Source organism: Symsagittifera roscoffensis, chromosome 7 (assembly GCF_963678635.1).
Source record: "Symsagittifera roscoffensis chromosome 7, txSymRosc1.1, whole genome shotgun sequence".
NCBI classification, from domain to species: Eukaryota; Metazoa; Xenacoelomorpha; order Acoela; family Convolutidae; genus Symsagittifera; species Symsagittifera roscoffensis.
In genome coordinates, this window is record NC_087068.1 from 5,026,035 (window position 1) to 5,049,271 (window position 23,237).

At 39.6% G+C, this 23,237-nt stretch overlaps 1 protein-coding gene across 2 annotated transcripts in view; it reads right to left on the reverse strand.

The window, feature by feature from the left end:
- LOC134851744 (centrosomal protein of 290 kDa-like) overlaps window positions 1-23,237 on the reverse strand; it is a 495,955-nt gene that overhangs the window by 49,785 nt on the left and 422,933 nt on the right. For both annotated transcript variants that reach the window (XM_063867962.1, XM_063867963.1), the window contains exons 6-19: window positions 16,677-17,279; window positions 12,519-12,630; window positions 12,102-12,342; window positions 11,432-11,698; window positions 10,947-11,142; window positions 8,775-8,931; window positions 8,199-8,407; window positions 6,365-6,541; window positions 5,884-6,087; window positions 4,616-5,020; window positions 2,847-3,017; window positions 2,524-2,658; window positions 1,952-2,137; window positions 323-460 (exon numbers count right to left, since the gene is read on the reverse strand). In XM_063867962.1, the coding sequence (XP_063724032.1) occupies window positions 323-460; window positions 1,952-2,137; window positions 2,524-2,658; window positions 2,847-3,017; window positions 4,616-5,020; window positions 5,884-6,087; window positions 6,365-6,541; window positions 8,199-8,407; window positions 8,775-8,931; window positions 10,947-11,142; window positions 11,432-11,698; window positions 12,102-12,342; window positions 12,519-12,630; window positions 16,677-17,279 (3,201 nt within the window). The remainder of the gene's footprint in view (window positions 1-322; window positions 461-1,951; window positions 2,138-2,523; window positions 2,659-2,846; window positions 3,018-4,615; window positions 5,021-5,883; window positions 6,088-6,364; window positions 6,542-8,198; window positions 8,408-8,774; window positions 8,932-10,946; window positions 11,143-11,431; window positions 11,699-12,101; window positions 12,343-12,518; window positions 12,631-16,676; window positions 17,280-23,237) is intronic.

The window sequence follows — 23,237 nt, forward strand, 5'->3', positions numbered from 1 at the left end:
AGAAAAATTTGAAAAACGGTCGGCCAAAAATGGGTATCTCAAAATAGTACAAAGGGGGGACAGGGGGTCGAATCCCTGAGGGGGTGGGAGGCAGCCGCCTCCCCCCCCCAAATCCGCCCCTGCCTTTACAGGTTTGCTGTTCGATAGTGGAGTTTGTCTTCCTTTTAACAAAGGATATGAACTGAACTTGAAAAGCAATCAAAAGTCAAACCGCGAAAAGTAAATTTTCAGCCAAATGCGAAAAAACATTTCGAAGTACTGGGAAAGACGTCAGACCTCCAGCATTCTAGCGTTAAAGATTTTACCCCCCCCCCCTTCTCACCTGTAGGTTGACCTTATCGTGGTGTAGTTTTCCGAGCGCCTTGTTGTGGTCGCTGTCCTTCTGGAGATCCACCACCAACTCCCGCATGTCCGCCAGTTCTCTCTCGTTCGCCTCCCGCTGCTGGGCTATGGAGCGCACCTGAAATTCAAACACAATTGCCTTCCTGAAGTAATTTTCGCCCATCTATCAATTCTTTTCGTCAACATATTCAAAACGGGCATACTCTTAGGTTCTTGATTAATTTGGGGGTAAACTTATCACAAGTGGGTCTTCGTCGTGAAATTATCATGGTCCTCATTTATCGGAGAGTAAATAACATCCCGATCTGGAGATACAGAGTCTCACATCTTCGCATCTGCGCCATGGTCGCTGGTCTGTATACACTTAATAGACACCAATGAAGCAGATTCAGCAGATGCTAAATAATTCAAAACGCTTTGCAGCAAAATGTCGCCAAATGGACACAGTATTTTTGAGTTGGGTTGGAAAAAAAGGATTCGTATTATAACAATACGCTTACTAGCTTTTTTCTATAAAAAGTAAGTAAAGGGACCGCCTATTACAGATGATGCTAGACACAGCCAGCGAGTTTTATATCAAGAGTGAAAAGTTACCTGGATCATTTAAGTGGAAAAAGCTGGGGATATTAGCCTCGCACCAGTTGTTAATTTGCTTGCGCGCTGATTTCGCGCCCCCTCGATCAAAGATATCGCAGTGCTTTGCAGTTAAGCAAGACCCTGAGGGGAGATAATTTACTCCTTTTTGATTCAGGTTCGAATGAAGACCGAAAATTGATTTTTGCCACCGACGAGAACTTTGAACCTTGGAAAAGCAACACATTCTGGGACATGCAAATGGCACAATTGAAGGATGCCCGGCTTTATCAAATTTTTACAAGTTTCATTAGTTCTCTTTCTTCTTCAAAACAGAAAACAAGATCAAAACACTCGGGCCTTCAAGCAATTGAAGGAAATCAAGCCAGGACATATTGTAGTTTACCTTGAGGTTTCAATCAACGTTTTTCAAAAAGTCTTCTATGGAGTCACTATAAAAGGGAACGTCTTCTACTTTACTTATGCCAAATGGCGGAAAACTCGGGAGATCGGATGCTCAGAAGCCATTGATTGCTCCTACCTTAAAACCTGAATGAAAATCGGCATGGCTGCTTTATGCAGTGCAATTGGCAATAAGAGCGATGAATTCTCCTTATTGAGTTGGGTCAACTATTTCGAATAAACTTGGGTCGAAACCATCCTTCGAGGAGCCAGGGGATTGGGCAATTTCCCATTTCATTATGGGATCAGTTCGAAAGCGCCAAAAAAGAAAGACAGAGAAAACCAACAATTCAGTCGAGGGATGGCACAGGCCGTTCTTGATGGAGATGGGATGTGCTCACACTACCATTCAAAAAATCCTCTGTTCTTTAATTGAACCCTTTTATCTAATTTCTTTTAAGCTGATCAAAGGTTTTACCGCTACGAATCGTCGTCTGCTACGAATCGTCGCGTGCTTCGAAGAGTTACTTTTTACAAATGCTACAAATTTTCGCTTGCAACGAGTTGTCCCCATGCCGAAAAAGTGAGTGCTGTGTGACCATTGTACACTGTTCATTTTCTAGATATGGTATACCTGGAGGTTGGCCACTTCCACCATCTCCTTGAGTTTGCTGTGTTCCACCTTCAGTTTTGCCTCCATTGCCTCCAACTCCATCACCCTCTTCTCTAGGTTGGAGTGGGTCTCCTTGGACACACATTTGGACAACTCATCCCTCAGTCCAGACTCCGTCTGCTGTGCCTCCAAGGACAGAGAAGTGAGCTACATAGAACAAAGGAGCGACTTATTCCAGTAAATTTAACAGGCAGTCATTTATTCAGAAAAGGTTATATATTACTATTAGATTATATATATATCTCAATTAAGTTCAAGTTAACTCACAGCAGATAAGTGGAACAATTAAATTGAGACAAACCAAGTATAAGAAAGTCGTTAGATTCTTCCTTCGAACAACTCGTAAATAGTGTGTCGTAACAATTCGCGTAAAATAAATAAAAAATGTCATCCTGCGAAATATTTTCATCTTGTCTCACCATTTTTAGTTGAGTTAAGACAACCTCGAGCAAAAACTCAAGCAAGGGGGCTACAATTTTGTGACTAGGCGAGAGGAGCCGAAGAAAAAAAAACTAGTGTTTCCGTTTCTCTACCTGTGAGAACTTCTCCTCCAACTGCATATTTCTGTCCTCGAGGTCCCTCATCACCTTCTTCTGGTACTCGTACATCTTGCTCGCATGCTCCGCCTTCTGACTGTCATTCACACTCTTCATCTCCAGCATCGCCATCTACACACAACACAACACACTCAAAATAAACAAATTCCAAGGTCATCGCATCTATATCTAGAAAGCATTGCGTTTGCGATTAATTCATAACAACAATGTCGAACTTTCATTCTGGAAAGTGTACTGCAAAGAGGTTTTTGTCCCTGAATTGATATGGTTTAGTGGCATAAGTAATTGTATATCGGTACCTTCTTGGAGGCTGATATCTCGCTGGAGTCTAGCAGACTGTCCTGCATGTGTTTCTCCAGGTCTCCGTGGTTCTTGTTCAGCAGCTGCTGCAATTTGTTCAGGTTCTCCTTGTCCACTGCCCACTCCTTCTTCGTCTTGTCCAGAGCTTCCTCCAGCTTATTCTTCTCCGCCTACGTTGAAAAACATTAGCTAGACCAATGGATCGAGAAGTTTTTTCTTGGATAATTTAATCGTTTTTTTTTGTCTTGAAAAAATTTTAAAAAAAAAACGTCTCAAATTTTTGGTCAATCAATTTCAGATTTAAGCATTGGAAAAAACAACAGCTAAAGGGCTAAGATATAAAATATAAAAATTCTCATTCTTGAATGGGTCCAGAACGCTTGAAGAAAACATGTGGCTACGGCTCGAGTCAAGTTCTGGGCATGACTCTATTGGACATGATGGGTTTTTATAGTTTGACGATCATCATGTTTATTCTATGGTAGGGACTTTATCAGCGTTCTATCTGTGACTAGGAGTGGGGCTAGGATTAAGATATAAAACACATTTGAGTCGAGTGGTCGTTCTTATGCCTAGCGCCAGCCCTAACCATGGATAGAACGCTGTTCAAGTCCAAACCATGTAGTAAACATGATTGTCAGACTATTAAAACCCAATATATCCAACGGGTACCGTGCAAACATCCGATAAATCAAACTTACAACAGAGCAAAAATAGTTGCAACGATCCGAATAACAGCTTTTCTAGGGCAACCATCCAAAATCATACAATTTCTTTTCTACAGTTCGCTTAAAAGATACTGTATTGGCCAATTTAATAAAGATCGCAGTAACCGCGCTAACGTAGTGCGAGCTCTCCAACAGAGATTAGGACTCTATAGAAAAATTAGAGCCGGTTATCGACGTGAAGCGGCGATGCGCATGAAGCGCGCCCACCGTTGACCATAAACCGATAGTCGGCTAGGCTAAATTTTGGTCGGCTAATTCTTCTATGTCTTGTGTTGAAATTTCAACGTCATATTATTTGGTAACTTTTATTCACAGAGACGAAATGGATGTTGCGATAAAACAAATTTTATGAAAACATTGGAAGTCGAAAAACTGAGAAATGTTGAACAAAACTAGATCTACCAGAATTTTCGTATGTCTTGATTCTAGGCAAACACGTCAAGCAAACGAAAAAATTGCATACATCACAAAACAATCATCCGCATACGTCACAAAAAAAATCAACCGAGAAGCCGAAAAAAATTTGCAGACATACGAAAGTCCTACAATTCAATTTTTCAAGAAAACAATTTCATGCATGCTGAAAAAATACAAGTTCCGGCCGAGACTCGGGCCCTCAACCTTAGGGTTCAAAGGCGACTATGTTACCTCTCAGCCAAGTGATAACGGACCTGGACATTAAGGATCTATAAAAAAGCTAGATAGATTTGTAAGATAATTTGGTTACGGGAAAAAAGAAATCTAGTCCCAATAACAAGACACTTGCAAGTGTAACATGTTCGGATGTCTGACAAATCGCGTGTTTGCCCCTGGTTTCATGTCTAATGAAACCACGTCTAGAAACAGGCTGCATCCCTAACGAAACATAAGACAACGGAAGACAGCTGATTAAAATTGCAAATTATGTGAATAGGACATTTTGTTTGTTCGAATGAAAAACAATTTTTTTCAGCATTCTCGACACATAAAGAATCAGACATCTTAGCTTTTTTCCACTTTTTACTCTTTGTGGTTTTGCAGAGAAGCTAAAACTCATTTACCTCTAGTAATTCGACTGCGGCCGACTTGGCAACTAAGTGATTCTCTTTCTCCAGTAGATCTCTGTACTTGAGTGTAATCTTATTCAAGTCATTCTGCAACTTTTCATAATCACTTTCCGCCACAGTCTCATTCAATGCCTTCTGCAACGCTTCGATTCTATACAGAGACATCGTTTTGAACCTTTCTAAATATCCGATTCGTTTGATGACGTTTGACTCCATTGAAGTGATCTCATTGGTCATTCGCTTCACTTCTTGTTCCAGTTCCTTCTCTCTGTCGTTCTGGATTGCGTAGCGTCTGATCAGTCCTCGTTCGTTCACTCGCAGCACTGTGATTCGTCGGTTCACTTCGGCCAGCTGTTGTTTCTGTTCGTCCGGTGACATCGCCAGTGAGTCTTGTAGCCTCTGAAATTAAATAATCATTTATAGAGTTCATAAAAAACGAAAAGATGTAAAATGTCAATTCATTTCGAGTAACAAAACTAATCATCAGGACATATCTGAAGAACAAAAGAACACTGTAAAAAGAGAAATAAATTACACACACTGGTAGCACCAGACAGAAATTTTATAAAATTCATTTATAGAGTTAAGGCCAAAATTATCGTCAAAAGCACTGACCTTGAGCTTTCTAATCCGTCAAAAAAAATCGTTGATCAAAGAGAACATTGCTTTTTGAACCGTTATTGGCAGGGATACAATAATCATTTGTCTTTCTTAAGCCAAATTATTTATCAACCTAGTTTTTTTTATCTTTTTCAATCAACGGCATGATTATCTTTCTCTGATGAATGTAAACAAACTTGAAAGATATGGATCAAAAAGCAATGAGAAAGTTCAACGCCAATTTTGAAAACCCCCCGTGTGGTTCACAGATGAGCTTTGAAAAACTCCCCTTTGAACTTTCATAAACTCAATGAAAATTGCAAACTTTAGACGCAGTGCCAAACAATCGTAATCCAAACTAATCTGTCAGATGGAAAAATCTTTTCTTGCTCTATTTAATGTGGGAGGATGTTCAAAAATTGCAAGAAAAATATTTTTTAAAATTCATTCCACTCATTGAGACTTAAAGTTAACGTCCACGATATTGTTAAAACTATCACAAATTTCGCACCACTATCTGCAGCACTAAGTTTGTTACCCAATTCAGATTTTGTCCATTTGCGCGGCAACAGCTACCAACTACTCTAACAAAAACACAGTTTTAAGTTTAAAAAAAAACAGCACTTCGGTACCAGGAGGTTTAAACGCTAGACTCAACTGACCTTTAACTCTTCTATTCGGATTCTGTCAGCCTCCCTTAGCCCCTCTAGACTCTCCTTCTCCGCAATCAACTTCTTCCTCTCCCCCTCCCACTGGTCTCGTCTCTCCTTGAAGTCCTTGTAGAGCAGTCCAATCTGGTGTCTGTACACTGAGTACTGACTCTTGTACTTCACTAACTCCTCCTCCACCAAGGACAGTTTCGACTCCTGAACAGAAGAAGCAAGTTAAGACACAGAATCCTCAGTAAACAAGTGATAACAAACTTAACTCTATCAAATGATACCGGTAAATTATAGGCTAATTTTTCCACTAAACCTTTTTTTCTTATCTTAATTTCTCGGCAAGATACAAAAAGCTGTTGTTATCAATCAAAGCAAGCCTATGGATTTCGCAATTCCTCAAAAATACATCTCGGCTCATGTTGTTGCGTTTTCAACTTTGCTGTTGCGTTTTCAATGTAGCCCAGAATATTTATTTTCGTACCTTGTTGGACAGTTGTTGCAGAGTGAGTATGAGGTGTTCGTTGAGACTGTTGATGACGTCACTGGAGGAGGAGGTGATTCCCTCTGGCAGTTTCATCTGGGCCACCTGCACCACCATGCCCCCTCCCACTCCCCCATCCTCCCTCATCTCCTTCATGTCCTCCTCCAGTCGACCAATCTGAAATCACAGGGGTCAATCTCAAGGTCAACACATTTTGCTAAACTTCTGCCAGATCTTTGTTTCAGCTAATCGCCAAGTCGAGATTTACAAAAAACATGAAAAAATCGCAGAACAATTGACTAACTGGTTGAAACTGGTGCAGTCGAAACATTGCTATAAAACAAGGATAGCCGGTTGCTGTGCAAGTAGCACAGAATGTTCCGACCACATTTTCAGAAACAATCAATTTATTTTTCGTTTTTTTTTTCAAGCTAGTGTCTTTTAGTACGTCGTGTGATGATACAACTATATGAAACGTAACATTTTAGTGAATTAGGCATAACGAATCCAATGGTGTTAAAAAAATTGAACAAATAAAAAAATATTTCGAGCAATATTTTGAACTAAAAATAATTTCGTAAAAACTATTTCGAGCTAACAAAAATTTCGAACTAACAACAATTTCGAAAAAAATTGTGGATTTTTTTGATTGAATTTTTAGCAAGAGAACACCCAAATAAGCTTCCAAAACTAGTTTTCCTTTTAGAAAATTCAAGTTTTTTAAACCTAAATTTCTAATTTTCATAATAAACGTTGTTTGATTGCTTAACTCGCTCGAAAATAGACGAAAAATCAAAAAATTCATACCGGTTTTTCTCTACACTAAGAAAAATTTTTGGAAATTTTAAAATATCTTTCGAATAAAAAATAGAAGAACTTTACTATGATATATCTTTCGACCCTGTCCGATGATAATTTGAGGTACCTGATTTTGCGTGGAAAACAAAAAAGTTGAAAAAAAAAAACGAAAAACTTAAACATGCCCGAATACAAAGTTCCTCCCCATTATCAATGCGGCCATAAGCATCGCAGAAAAATAGTTATCTGAAAATTACTCAAAAACATAAAAGCAGTTGCGACTAAGGACTGCAAAATTAAGAAATACCGAGCAAATAAGATGATATGAGATCAGAGGCTCTTTTCCACTTCCCCCCAACTTGCAATTTCAGTTTTGAAAAACCATTTTAACGTTGTCATAATGCAATGAAGCTTGGCAAGGTGAATAAGTGAAAAACTGTAAACATATTTATTGTTCAACTTCATATCACGCGTTTAGCCATAATAACACGTAAAACAACTATAAAATAGAAATCTCGAAAGGTGGGGGGTGGAAAAGAGCCGAAAACTGGATCAATAATTGAAATGTATAGTTAACTGGGAAATCAAAATTAAAATTCCGCTTTCGAAACTATAAGTCGATCACGTTTCTCGTGACCTTTTCACTATCGCTGTTCGATAGTGTAATTTGCCTTCCTCAACAAAATAAGTGAACTAAACTTAGAAGTAAATTAAAAGACAATCCGCTAAAAAGTATTTTAGAGCCTGAACAAACTTCAAGACTTTTCCTGAAAAAAAAAATATCGCGATCTATACAAGAGTCTGAAATACCAAGTGTTTACCTTTCTTTTAACAAAAAAATGAACAGAACTTTAAAATAAACCAAAATTCAAACCGCGAAAAAGTAAATTTGAGCAAGAACAAATTTATAGACTTTTCACTAAAAATGGACCCTTACCTTTCCAATTTTATTCGTTTTCTCAGAAAACTTAAATCAGCACTGAAACACTCTCAATCAAATTCCACTTTTTCCCAAACCACAGAAAGCATAACTTGCCTTGTTTTTGAATCTGTCGTTGTCTGCGGCCAGTTTGTTGTTCGTGTTCCTCACTTCCCTCAGTTGTGTCCTCAACTCTTCGTTCCTGCCAGTCAGCTGGTCTATTCTGGCCTTGGCCATCAGGTTAGCATCATAGGCGCCGTCCTGGTGTCTCGCTTCCAGCAGAGAGAGAAGAGAGTCCACCGATTCGATCTTGTCAGGCACTTCCGCTGAAACACGAGCATTGCTGTCAACAATTTTACCTAATATGTTTCATTGTGTAACAGTTCGTATCCAGTTAACACGCTCCTCCCTATATCGACCAAATAAAGGTCCAATAGTCCACTATTTCATTGAGATCAAAAGTGCGCAGCGCTACGTGATATATATTTCGATTTTGATTGGCTGAAAGTTCTAACTAAGAACCAAGTTAGGGGGATGTTAACTTGGTCCATTTATTCTTTGTTTTGGAGAAACTTTTATTGAATTGCACAGATATTTCTTTCGTTATACGTCTGAGGCGTTCTATCGAACTTATGGTCTAATGATAATTATTTTGCCAGACATTAGCCAGAAAACATCTGAAATCATTTTTACCCAGTTTGATGTTCTTCAGTTCCCTGATGACTTCGCAGAGGTGTTGGTTGTCCTGCTGCAGATGGGCACACGTGGCCTGCAGGTTGTTCCTGTCAACCTCCAACGAGTCCACTCTCCTCTCGAAGTCCTGCACGTCCCGCTCGTGCGAGAACTCACGCTGCACACAAATAAACAACACTCAATAAACTGACTCTCATTACCTCAGGTCCATGTGAATATCTGTAACCCTGAACAACCAAATGACCAACCCCCGCCAATTAAATGAGCAATTTAGGTTGAGTAACCTAATATCAAAAGTTCTGAATTGTGAATCGCGAAAAAACAATGCTTTTTAGCCAAGGGAATTATCTCCTACCAAAATGATTCAGCGCCAAATTGTTCACTTGGACCAGACAACTTGCTTAACCTGCAGCATATTTCTATGCTATTCTCATTCAGTTTTCTAATTAGGAAGAATAGATTATTTTGAATGTTTCCGACGAAATCATATCTAGAGCTAAAACCATGATTATGGTACTATTGCAAATCGTATCGATTCACATCGATACAAAAATTACGTATCTAATCGTAAAAAGCCTTTTCATTACGATTTGATACTGCAACTATGCGATGAAACAAATAAGCGCTTTGATACTGCCAATAAGCGCTCCCTGTATAATCGATGATCGAATGAAGGTGAAGTTTACAGCTATGATAACCGAGTTTCGCTAATCTCGGTATATATCTACAGGTACAAGAAGCAGTAGTTGAGATTCTAAGCATGAAATGACTACACTATTCCACAACTAGTCTCTTCTGGTCAACCTGTTTAAGATGGTCATTTAGCTGGGAGAGTTTCTCAGCGACAATGTTGTCGCCGCGTTCTTGTCTCTGCTGCTTCCCGTCAACATCGCCGTGGCTCTCTACTTTTATTTTTGGGCGCACAACTACAGCTTGTTTTGAGAAGCTGGCATTCATACTTTCCTGATCGCCATACGCAAAGTTTTGCAAGTAGATCGGAGGATGCTAATAATTCACATATCATTTATTTCACAACCAGCTTTTTTTTCCTAATTGACAGTTTTTTCAGATTTCGAATAATTAAACTTTCTGTCGTTTTAAGATGATTTAAATTTCTATTTCATCAGTTCTTGTAAAACTTATCAATCAAACACTGACAGCGAGCCTGAACTTTTCTCTGCTATAGAGAATGGCGAAAAGTCCAAACAGACAGAATTATTTATTATTTTTTAAAAAAGCAAATTGACTTAGGAAAAGTGGTACCTACTTAAGCCAACTTTTGAAAAAATTCACGTCTGAAGGTCGCATGAACATGAAATTTGTATAATTTATTGCAATTGATCAAGTTTTTTGTAACGAAGTTCGGATGGATAAATAAACAAGACGGCTCATATCAGGGCGAAGCCCTGAATGTTCCGACTGTCTTTTAAAGTTTATGGAGCAGTAATAACATAAAAAAATTTAAATGAAATAAAATAAAACGAAAATTTTTTTTTCTAAAATTTGAAATTTTTTATGAAAATCATCCCCCCACACGCCAATTAAAGTACAAAAGGAAAGATTTCGCTCCTTGTAAAAAATCAACTATGGCAAACATTGTCCCAAATTGTAACAAATATTGTAACAAATCAACTATGGTTAATTGTCCCAAATTGGCCAAAATGGCAATCTTTAAACCCCCGTAACTTTCCGAAAAATGGTCACAGGTGAAATATCTTTTCAAATTTGAGCTCAGGACAACAATACCTTTCGAATGATATTAAAAAAAATTCCGTCAAAAATGGCTAGTTAAATAGTCGAAATTTGCCTGAAGAAAAAAACCCACCCAAGCACAAATATTCCGTTACTTTCGTATCGAAAGTCGGAACAATAAAAAAGCGAAATCTGAAAACTTCGAACTATTTTTGTATTCGAAATTATTATCATGCGACAATTCGAGAAATAATTCGAGATATAATTATCTTTGAAAAACAACTTAAGCATGCTAATTTCTCTGAAGTAGGTCAATTATGCGAAGTAGGTCCTATTGGGCGAAGCCGTTTCCAGCTTGAGAATACGGATGAACTTGGGAACCATCCAACCGTTACGGAAGGAAGTGGAATTCGAACGCTTGACCTTCTTTTCATTCTGTTCAAATGAACTTTCAACTCGATAGGTGTCCACTCTTATTACCTGATCTTCTCTGTAGCTACTGTGCATAGAGTGGTCAACCATGTCCCTCGGTTGTTTCCTGGGAGAGGAGGGCAGTCTGAACATGGAATAGTCTGCGGATGACATTCCTCCTCCTCTCCCACCAGTCGCTCTCAGGTTCTCAGTGAACTCGTCCACCTTGATGATCTCGTCCGCTGTCAAGCCGAGAGCTGCGGCCCTGCAACAAACGGTAGCCATATTTGCCGAAGCTATCTTAACTCTGGAGGTATTGTTCCGACCACTTCACAAGTTGTGTGCTTCATCTTTAAATTAGGCACACAACTTGATTATAGTATCTTGTTTTCTCTTTTTTTAACTACTTTTTTCAAGTTAAGCAGCGGTAGGCTTACCCAGGAGTTTAATTAACTAAGCTGAACTGAGTGTCTTAATGCTTTAGCGATGCATGTATGACTTCCACTGCGCCACAATACAACGTGTAAAATATCAGCCAAGCGACCACTACTGACCTTTGACCTTTATCCATGGCGAGTGCCCTGATCTGTTTCTTCAGATTGAGTCGCTCGTTCTCCAGCTTCTCCACCTCATTCAGCAGAATGATGTTCATGGCCCTATCCTCCTGCTTCCTCTTCTCCAACTGGCCATGGTACTTGTCCATGTCCAGGGGCTCCCCAGGGTCCAGGCCACTCTTGATGCGCAGTGCCTCGTTCTCCTCCCACAAATTGTTCATCTTCTGCTCCAGTCCGTTAATCTGACTGATCAACTGTTCCACATTACTAAACAACAAAGATTACACAGTGCTAGAAAAAGAAGATCGCAAATTGTACAATTCAGAATCTGTTTGACTGTCATGTTTAATGGTAGTTAGCCATAAAAAACAAAACTGACAACTTTGGGAGACAATTTTGGTCGTTGAAAAGAAAAAAATAACCCTTAAATCCCTGATTTAGACATTTTTGTAGAATCTATGGTTACGTGTGACTTCAATTTCTTCAGCCTCGATTTGAACATTCTTAAATGATAGATAAGATAAAAAATATAAACTTGACAAACTTCTGAAATCACATGAGATATCTACTCGAATGAACTGTCTAAACTGAATTTGTTTGATCAAATGAAACAAGTAACACCAAAAAAAACTGTTTTGAAAGGAAAAAGCTTCTTTTCACAAGCACTAACTTGTCTCTGATTCGCACTTGTTGTTTCAACTGTTTGATCTCCACCACTGCCTCCGCCAGCCCATACTCGCCCGCCTCGTACTGGGCCAGTCGCTCCTCCGCGTCACTCAAGTCCTTGTCCTTATTCGCCGAGTCTCTCTCCGCCGTCTGCTGTCGGCCAATTGCATCTTTCATGTCTGACTCAGCCTTCTGCAACTTCAGTTTCAGTTCGTTGATGCGCTCTAGGTACTTCGCGTTTGGTCCTGCAAACAGTCATCAGTCATTCAAAGAACCTCAGTCATTTACCACCCCCTAACCAGGGGCGGATTTAGGGGGAGCCCTTGCCCCAAACCCAAGAGAAAAAGAGTCCCAATTATTGGATTGGAGTGTTCTCAAGGTTCTCTTTAATTTGCTCATTTTATATATTCAGCTAACTGACCGGCGTCCTGTTTCATGTCTTCGAACATCTGTCTGTACTCCTCCAGTTCTGCATTTGTCTCGTTCATCTGCTCCATCATCTTCTGAAGATCCTGATCCTTCGCCTTCAGAGCCTACAACACAACACACACTCAATCGAAATAACTTCTACTGTTACAAAGCAACCATAGTACAGCATGAAAGATAGGTCCCGTCATTTTTATGAAAAGCTCAAAAAGCTAATTATTCAAACGCACAACCTAACATCGCAGACTTTCGGGAGCATAAACCCTTCGTCGGTGACACATAAAGGACCCAACTATCGATGGCAGGCCAACAAGCCGAACATTAAGATTAGCAGTCCTTGAAGCCGAAAAAGTGAAAATATTGTCTTGTAGGTGATAACCGGTTCTAAATTTTGCGGAGTCATACCCTATGTTGGCAAGCTCGCAACACGACAACGCAATTGCGGTTACTTCAATAATAACTGGTGCCCTGTATTTTTTAATCGAAGGTGCGCTTAGAAAAAAGACCTAATTTCTGGTATCGAGCGGCTAGGCTGGTCATCAACCTTCCAATAAAAACTGAGTTTATATGCCCCTGTGGACTAAAAAAAAGGATTATTAGCGCTAATGTGGAGTATGTTTGAAAAGTGGAAGACATCCCTGGTAATGGCGGACTTGATGTCTCTGCAACTTTTTGTAAATAAGTACTATTTAAATATTGACAATTCATTTAGTTTAATCGTTTCTCGTCGGAAATACCCCTTCAGTGTTTTACTGTAAAATGTAAAGTAACAAGACTGGTCGTATCAGGTCGAAGCCTTGAATGTTCCGACTGTCCCGCAGTTCATATCGAATAGTTTTTGGGAAAAGAAATTATTGAAAACCTATAAATTTTGGCCTTTTAAGGTCTATGGAGCAGTAATAACATCAAAATATTAGATGTAATCAAATAAAAATAATTTTTTGTATTTGAGTTTTCTGAGAAAATCATCCCTCACACACCATATAAAGTACAAATTGATAGATTTCGCTCCTAGTAACAAATAATTGTGGCAAATAAGCTTCCTTCAACCAATTTGGAACGATTTCTAAGACGGATTAAATCTCCGCTCACGCGTTAATTGTTTCGAAATGGCAATCTTTAAACCTCTATAACTTTACGACAAGACTGTTCGTATATCACGACAAAGCCCTGAATGTTCCGACTTTCCCTTAATTCATATCGAATAGTTTTTGGGAAAAGAAAATACTGAAAACCTATAAATTTTGGACAATATCAAAGTGTAAAATTTTGAGTAGTAGGAAATTACTACGACCAATTAGTTAGCCTCAATTCAATTTAGAACATTTTTGTGGCGCGGGATAACTCGCAGTGTAAAAATAATTCGCGGTACCCTCTCAGCAATATGAATAACTCTTCAAATCGCGCATAATTTAGTCCAGAATATGGCCAATTTGGCAATTTCTAAACCCCTAGAAGCTTACAAAAAATAATCGGAGGTAAAATATTTTTTAAAATTTAAACTCAAGAATGGGGTGTACAATAATTTAAACTCTTCAATAATTTAAACAATAACTTGAACTCTTCAATGGGGCGTACAACAAATCGCGCATAATTTAGTCTAGAATATGGCCAATTCAGCAATTTTTAAACACCCAGAACTGTACAAAAAATAATCGGAGGTAAAATTACTTTTTAAATGTGATCTCACGAAGTCGATATCCTCAACGGGTTATAAAAACGAAAGTAACGGAATATTTGTGGTGGGGTGTTTTTTTAGACAAATTTTGACTTTTTAACTGGCCAGTTTTGACAAATTTTCTTGTATCATTTAAAATGTATTGTTGTCCTGAGCTTAAATTTGAAAGGTTATTTCACCTGTGACCATTTTTGTTCCGACTTTCGAAGTAAAGGAAATATTTATGCTCGGTGTGGTTTTTTTTATTGAGTCAATTTCTGCTGATCGAAAAAATAGTTTTCAACAAAAACTTTTTGTGCCCCATTGAATATATTGACTTCTATTGAAGTTCAAATGTAAAACGTTATTTTATCTCCTTTTTTTGTAAAGTTCTGGGGGTTTGAAAATTGCCAAATTGGCAATGTTCTGGACTCAATTATGCGCGCTTTGAAGAGTTTATTCACAATGCTGAGAGCAAAACTTGAATTATTTATGCGTGGCAATTTATCCCGCACCACAAAATCACTCCAAATTAAATTGAGGCTAGCTGATCGGTCGTATTAATTTCGTACGACTCAAAATTTCACCCTTTGATGGTGTCCAAAACTTATAGGTTTTCAATAATTTCTTTTCCCAAAAACTATTCGATATGAACTGCGGGACAGTCAAAACGTTCAGGGCTTTGCCCTGATATCGGAGCAGTCTTGTTTGTAAAGTTATTGTTCCGACTTTCGATACGAAAGTAACGGAATATTTGTGCTCGGGGTGGGTTTTTTTTTCTTCAGACAAATTTCGACTTTTTAACTAGCCATTTTTGACGGAATTTTTTTATATCATTCAAAAGTTATTGTTGTCCTGAGCTTCAATTTGAAAAAATATTTCACCTGTGATCTTTTTTCGCAAAGTTATGTGGTTTAAAGATTGCCATTTTGGCCATTTGACCAATTTAAGACAATTAACGCGCGATATAATTTGCGCTATGAACGCGTAAGCGGAGATTTAATCCGTCTTAGAAATCGTTCCAAATTGGTTCAAAGAAGCTTATTTGCCATAATTGATTTCTTACAAAGAGCGAAATATATTGTTTTGTACTTTATATGGCGTGTGGGGGAATATTTTGATAGAAAAATTTTCAAATTTTAGAAAAAAAAACTAAGTTTTACTTATATTTTATTCCATTTAATTATTTCATGTTGTTTATGTTATTACTGCTCCATAACCGTTAAAAGGCAGTCGGAATTTTCAGGGCTTCGTCCTGATACGAGCAGTCTTGTTGGAATTTAAAGATAGCCATTTTGGCCAATTTGCATTAATTAATGACCGATATATTTCGCGCTATTAACGCTAAGCGCAAGCGGAGATTTAATCCTTCTAAATTGATTTAAGGAAGCTTATTTGCCATAATTGATTTATTACTAGGTGCGAAATCTATCACTTTGTCCTTTTTATGGCATGTGGGGGGATGATTTTCACTTATCTCAAATTTTAAAATGAAAATATTTTTCATTTTATTTTAATACATTACCTTTTGAAACAATATGAAGAAAACAATACCTTTTGACCGATATGAAAAAAAATCCGTCAAAAATGGCTCGTTAAAAAGTCGAAATTTGTCCGAAGAAAAAACCACCCGAGCCTAAATATTCCGTTTCTTTCGTTACGAAAGTCGGAACAAAAAATAAATACATAAAGACTCATTTATTCTTAAAGATGTAATTTCGAAAGGCTTTCTGATGTACTTTTTGGCTTCAAGATACTGTTGATATACAATAATGTTATGTTAAGTTAATTCTTATGTAACTTCGGCTAAAAGCTATTGCGGTTGGTTGAACATCCGCCCAACTTTCATTTTGTACCTATTCTTTAGTCGACTATTTCTGGAGTTCATTTGTGAATTTCTTAAATTTAGTTTGGCTCGAGTGCATTAGTGAGATCTTGATGGACCCAAATTCCAATAAATGCTCGATATTAGTCAATTTCTATATTTTCGCATAAATCTACCGACAACAGTTTTACTATTCTTGCAAGATATACTCCTACAAAGTTCTATTCTAATAAAACTCCAGAGAAATCTATATATGCTATCTTTTCATATCAAATATTAAACGCTATCTTTTCATATCAAACCATTCTCCGTTTGAGAGATCCCTGCAAACGTAACAGATATCTAGACTTAAGTCAATTTAGGCACGATCTGAAATTTGATGCTTCAATAACACTGATACAATTGGTAACAAGTTAATGTTAATCTAATTATAATTAAGGAAAATGAAGAGCTTCTAAAATATCTATCTATACTTGCATTTTTTCGTGTTCAGAAATGCTATATACCCATACTAGTTGAAAAATTAAACATTTTCTAAGGACAAAATTCACCTTCCTAAATAGCTCGACGCATTTCAAAATGCCGAGTATAATAAATTGGTAATCAACAACAAAACTGTTATGTTGTGAAACAAAACAGAGGATAATTTGTTGGTTATTATTATAACTTACCATTTGGAGGGATGAGAATGAGTTGCGATCCATGTCCACATTTGAGATGCCCAACTGACCCCTCAACTCATTCACTTCCCGCTCCTTCTCCTCCAGCTGCTCGTCCTTCTTCGCCACTATGTCCTTCCACTGCTGGATCTTATCGGACACAATCGCCATGATCTCCTCGTCGTTCTCTCTCTTCCCCGACAACTCGTACTCCAACTCGTCGATTCGCTCTTGCAACACATCATTCATTCTCGTCAACTGGTCCACTGTCACATCCGACGCCGCCAGAATCCCTTTGATCTTGTTATGCGCAGTCGTCATCTGCTCCATTTCGGTAATCGCGATCTCGAGATTCTTTGACAGCTCCTCGACCTCATCTTGCAGCTTCTTATTGGCCAGAGAGAGGTTCCGGATTTCGTCCAGCTGGTCCAACATTTCCTGGTTCTTCTGTCGCATGGCTTCTCTGACGTCACTGTCTTCCCCACTCTTCGAGATCATAGTGTCTCTCTGTGCCTCCAACTGCCGCTGGAACTCTCGCATGTCTTCTCGCATCTGGTCGTTTTCTCGTTTCAGTTCTTTCATGCTCTTTTCATTCTCAAGTCCATCTTTTTCCACCTAAAATGAAATAACTTTTCAAATAATATTCGCAATATACTTTTAGTGAGTTTATTGCCCAATTTAACGCATCTAAAAACCTCATACCCCTCTAAAATTCCAATTTTGGAACAAAATGACGAAAAATGATAACACTCATCAAGTATTTCGATGATTCAGAGGAGACAAACCTATACATATTGTGACATTTTTGACCGATTCAGCAGAACAGTTTTCTGAAGGGGCCAATGAATGCTTTTATTCAGGGGAACCATGAAAGTTTATGGTCAAAACTTTCCAAATAATGCCCAAAAACAGCATTCGGCTCTTTTTCTCCCCCCCCCCCCCCCCCCCGGCCTCACACAAGTACCAATTTTAGGGTGTAACGAGGGCTTTTACAAGGTTAACCATGAACACCAAACATGTTTGTCATGGCCTTAACAGCTCGCATGCCAATTTTCACAACATTTGGATGATGTGAACAAAATTTCACTAGTAAAATTTTGCAGGTGGGGGGGTGTTAATGTATTGTAATGTGCTTAATTGTCATGTGTTTAAGATTGTCATGTGTCGCGGGGTTTTGTAATTAACGACTGTTTTTATCCAACTTTTTCTCATGGTAGCAGGAGAAAATGAGCTCTTTCGTCAAAACCCCGCCGACATGGGAAACAGATATGCCTTATGACGCTTGGAAAAACGAGGTTGACATTTGGAAGCGTCTAACAGATCTACCTGCAAAGAAGTTGGGTTTGGCTGTGGCGCTATCCCTCAGTGGCCGACGTCGCGAAGTTGCTATGGAAGTGGGCGGTGAAACCTTAGAGAGTGAGAACGGTTTGAAAGATTTATTGGAAAAACTGGACAGTATATTTGGCAAAGAAACAGTTGACCAATCTTACGAGATGTACACTGCTTTTGAATCTATCTCAAGGTCCTCGGCTAGCGTTATTGAGCATATCGCTGACTTTGAGAGAGCATACACGAAAATGAAGCGGTTCAAAATGGAATTACCAGATTCTATTTTAGCGTGCAAGTTGCTCCATTCCTGTAATTTAACCTCCAATGAACGCCAACTGGTTCTCTCCGCGTCGAATGAGCTGAATTTTGACACTATGAAAAAGTCACTGCGACGAATTTTCTCAGGAAGTTCCTCCTCCACCTCGGGAGTGCAGCTAAAAGACGAACCAGCTTTCGTGGCGAACGAGGAACTAAACGAAGAATCTGCGTTGATATCTGATCGGTTTCAGAGACGCGGTCGTTTTCGAGGTCGAGGACAGGCCAGTTACAGTTTTTTGAGAGGCGTACAGAAAAAAGGTAGAAATCCTGTTGACAAAGAAGGTAGAGTTACCACCTGCACAGAGTGTGGTTCCAGAAATCACTGGTTCAGAAACTGCCCGGACAGAGATTCCGGAAAGAGTGTTGCTTCAATGCCCGCAATAGCCTCCAGTACCGTTCCTTCAAGCTGCGACTCAGGTACAGACACGCAAGTATACCTCACGTTTGCAAGTAACTGCGGGAAGTTGCTGAGAGAATGCTATGAGTCAGCAATTCTGGACTCCGGCTGTACAACAACAGTTGCGGGAGATCAGTGGGTCAAACAGTACGTATCTAAACTTTCGAAGACGCAATCAGACACTGTTGTGTACAACAAGACTGGTTGTCGCATTGTTTTTGGAGATGGAGCATGTCAAAACGCTAAATACAAAGCCTTTTTGCCAGCTAAATTTGGCTCACTTTCTTGTTTTGTGAGTTGTGATGTCATTGACGGTGAGTTGCCTTTACTGCTGAGTGTCAAATCGATGGAATCTGCCAAGTTCGTGCTCAATTTTGATGGCAAGTTTGTTGCTATACAAGAATCTGACGAAAAACTAGACCTCAAGAGGACGTCAACCGGCCATCTTCTTCTGAACATTCATCCTGGTTATGAAGATGTTTGTTTGGCAGTGTTTGCGCAGTCAGATTTTAAGAAAATGCACCGCCAGTTTGGACATTGCTCCGCAAAACGGCTCGAGCAACTACTCAAGCAGAGTGGCTACAAAAGCGCAACTTTGCAGTCTGATGTGGAAAGTGTAGTTGATGAATGCGAAACTTGCAAGAAGTTTGGCCGTGCTAAACCAAAACCTTCGGTTTCCTTGCCTCTTGCAGTGAAGTTCAACCAGGTGGTTTCTATGGATTTGCACAAATTGAGCGAGCTCGGGCCTAATACGCATTATTTGCATCTTATAGATCTTTTTACGCGTTTCAGCGTTGCCTGTATAATCCACAACAAACTTCCTGAGACCATCATAAGTGCGGTTTTGAGAAATTGGTGCCTTGTATTTGGACCACCAGGAACATTTATGAGTGATCGAGGAGGTGAATTCAACAACGAGAGGTTTCTGTCTATGACTGAGTGCTATAACATCAGGGTTATTTCGAGTGCATCGTACAGCCCTTGGTCTAACGGGGTTGTTGAGAGGCATAATGCGATTGTTACTGAAGCTTTCTGGAAAACAAGGTCATCTGGTGAGAGCACAGACGATAATTTATGTCTCCAGTTTGCCGTACATGCCAAGAATTGTCTGTCTAACGCGTCAGGTTTCACTCCTTTTCAGCTGGTTTTCGGGTCCTCCCCAAACTTGCCGAATGTAATTGAGGATAGAGATCCAGCTCTAGAATGCGTGACGACCTCAGAGTACGCACGTGAACATCTGAACCTGCTCCACAAATCTCGACAAGCCTACATAGAGTGCGAGTCCTCTAACCGTATCAAAAGAGCATTGAGAACAAATGTTCGTAGCAGCGAAGAAGTCCAATCGTCTGATCAAGTGTTTTACAAAAGATCTGAAAACCAATGGAGAGGCCCAGCCACAGTTGTGAACCGGCTAGGATCCGAGATTGTTGTGAAACATGGCGGTCAGTTGATCAGTGTCCATCCAACTCGCGTCCGGAAGTGTCAGTCGGGCAGTATAGAAACGCTGACCACAGCGGCGCATCCCGAGAACAGAACAGAAATTCCGTTAGTCATTGGTTCAGAAAGTACCAAAGTAGACACCAGAACTTGCCCATCAGCTGCAGTGGAGAGTGATGAAGAAGAATATAATGTCGCTGAAGACCGGATTCCACCAGAGGAAAGCGTTGAACAAGTAAATAATCACGCTCAAAACGGTATGAAGAAGCAGTTTCAGACGCAAGAAAGAGAAGACTATCCGAAAGTGCGTGATTTCGTGAAGTTCGTACCCAGATGTGACCCAGAGAAGTCATACGAAGGTCTAGTAATCAGTCGCGCTGGAAAAGCAACTGGGAAGTACAAAGGATGCTTCAATGTTGAATTTACAGCTCCAGACAATGTTGCTGGTATGACCGGTAACATAGATTTCACAAAAGACATGGTGAATTGGGAGAAACTTGATGAATGCCATGCGTTAATCGCAGGACACCAACCCGATCAATTTGTTGCTGAAAAGCAGATTGAGCTCGAAAACTGGATTAAACGCTCAGTTTACACGGAAGTTCAAGATGTTGGACAGTACTTCATTGATTTACGCTGGGTTTGCTCTCAGAAGACAACTGGTGCCAAGAAAGCACGTTTGGTAGCCAAAGGTTTTCAAGATATGGATTTGGAAACCCTCGTGAAAGATTCTCCTACGTGTGCCCGGGAAGCGTTCCGGCTTGTACTGACTGTCTCTGCATCGAAGAATTGGCCAGTTGGAGTTTTGGATATAAGCACTGCCTTTTTGCAGGGATCTGAGTTGAAGCGGGAAGTATATGTTAAACCACCTCCAGAAGCCGAATCAAAGTGTCTGTGGAAGTTGCATAAACCAGTGTATGGCTTAGCAGACGCCTCCAGACTCTGGTACGATCGTGTTCGCAAAGAACTATTATCCTTGTCATGTCAAGTTTCTCAGTTCGACTCCTGTTTGTTCATCTGGCGAGATCCGCAAAATAACGTCAGCGGTGTTCTGTGCGTCCACGTAGACGATTTTGCGTATTCAGGCACTGTTGGGTTCAAAAATGAAGTTATAGACAAGATTTCTATGATTTTCGATGTTGGAAAGCAGTCAGATCTGCCATGCAGCTACCTAGGCGTCCAACTAGACAGAGAAGAACGTGGCATTTTGATCCAACAACAGAAGTACATCCAAGCTATCGAGGAGATAGATGTTCCATCTGATGCGACTCGAACAGAGTTTTTGTCTAGAAAAGGCGTGAGAGACCTGAGGAAACTTCTAGGCAAGCTGAACTGGGTGTCGTCTAACACACGACCGGATATATCGTTCGAAGTTAGCCTCCTTATCAGCAAACTGCCAGCCAGTACAGTAGAGCAAGTCCTGGCAGCGAACAAAGTAGTCCGCAAGCTCAAATACGACAATTACGGAACGTGCATGACATCTCTTGGAGACGACATTGAGTCCTGGAGAATCATTGTTTTCACAGACGCATCACTGAACAACTTGGCGGGAGGAGCAACCCAAGGAGGCTACTTGGTCTTCTTGGCGAATACCAAAAACTCCAGATGCTCGCTCATTTCTTATCGCTCGCAGAAAATAAAACGCGTCGTTCGGAGTACACTCGCAGCCGAAGCACTGGCTTGCTCGGATGGTGTAGATGCTGCTTATTTAATGCAAAAGATGCTGCACGAAATAGTCGGAAAAATTGTCCCTATTGATGTATATACTGACAACCGATCCCTGGTTGATGCGACGTATTCGACAAAAGCCGTCGCAGACCGTCGTCTGCGTGTTGAGATCGGCTATCTGCGAGATTTGACTTCAGACACATCCATAAGTCTCAGATGGATATCAACCAACCAACAGGTCGCTGATTGTCTGACCAAAGATAGTCGCGTATCACGCACTACGCTGATTCGCTGTATACAACACTCTTCAATTGACTTCATTCAATAGCGGCTGTAACTATAACACATCGCTGCTTTGCGGAGCTTTCCAATTGATTAAATTACACGGGAGATTGTTAATGTATTGTAATGTGCTTAATTGTCATGTGTTTAAGATTGTCATGTGTCGCGGGGTTTTGTAATTAACGACTGTTTTTATCCAACTTTTTCTCAGGGGGGGGGGGGAAGAAAAAGAGCCCAGCATTCCTCTCAAGTATGCGTGCTATTCAGCAAAATTTTGACCAAATAAATGTTTGAAAGGAGAGCTTTTTTGTGAACATCCGCTCTCCTTTCCTCATCCTCGAGAAAGTGCTAGATCCGCCCACGCTCAACAATCTGACCCCTGCGTTGCCAAATAATTACGAGAACTGAATGCAAACATTCATGCAACATGAGAAAGCAGACTACTATGAATTGAAATTGGATCATTACAAAGATTGGTAAATTAAAGAACATTTGAACAGACAGTTGAAAAAGTCAATGACCGCAAGGAAACAAAATAAGGCTGACTTGTTTTTCTGAATTTCAAAGAAAAAATATATGTCGCAAACACTAGCCACATATAAAGCAGAAAACAGATGCTAGAAAATTTCCAATGCTAAATCGTGATTACAGCACAAGTGAAGTGTCGCCAAATAAGTGAACACTTTTTACTTTCAATGAACTCTTTTATTTGCGAGTTAGGCTAGAAAAATGGTTCTTACGAATACACTACGCTGATCGCAAGTGTTAAAAGATTGAAAAAACGGTCAAATAACCAAAAATTTGACTATTCCAATGGAAATAATTTTAAGTTCAAAAAAGTTTGGCCGCTTATGTAGGGGAGCATTCCAAGTCCTTTCTATTATTGAAACCAAAATCGGAAATTTGGTAGCTTAATTTTTGAGAAAACAAAAAGTTAAAAATATCGGTGCAATATTCCCCCACAGGCCTTTTCGAAGGCTGTAGTCAAGGGGGTAAAGCAATAAAAGACCAGGGGAGTATACAGGCACACAGGAATGTAGGCAGTCTTTCCATGGAAACTCTTTTTTAAAAAACGTTTGAAGGGTTTTTCAGAAAAAAAATTTTTGGCAAAAAGTGATAAAAGTGTCTCATACAGAAAACTC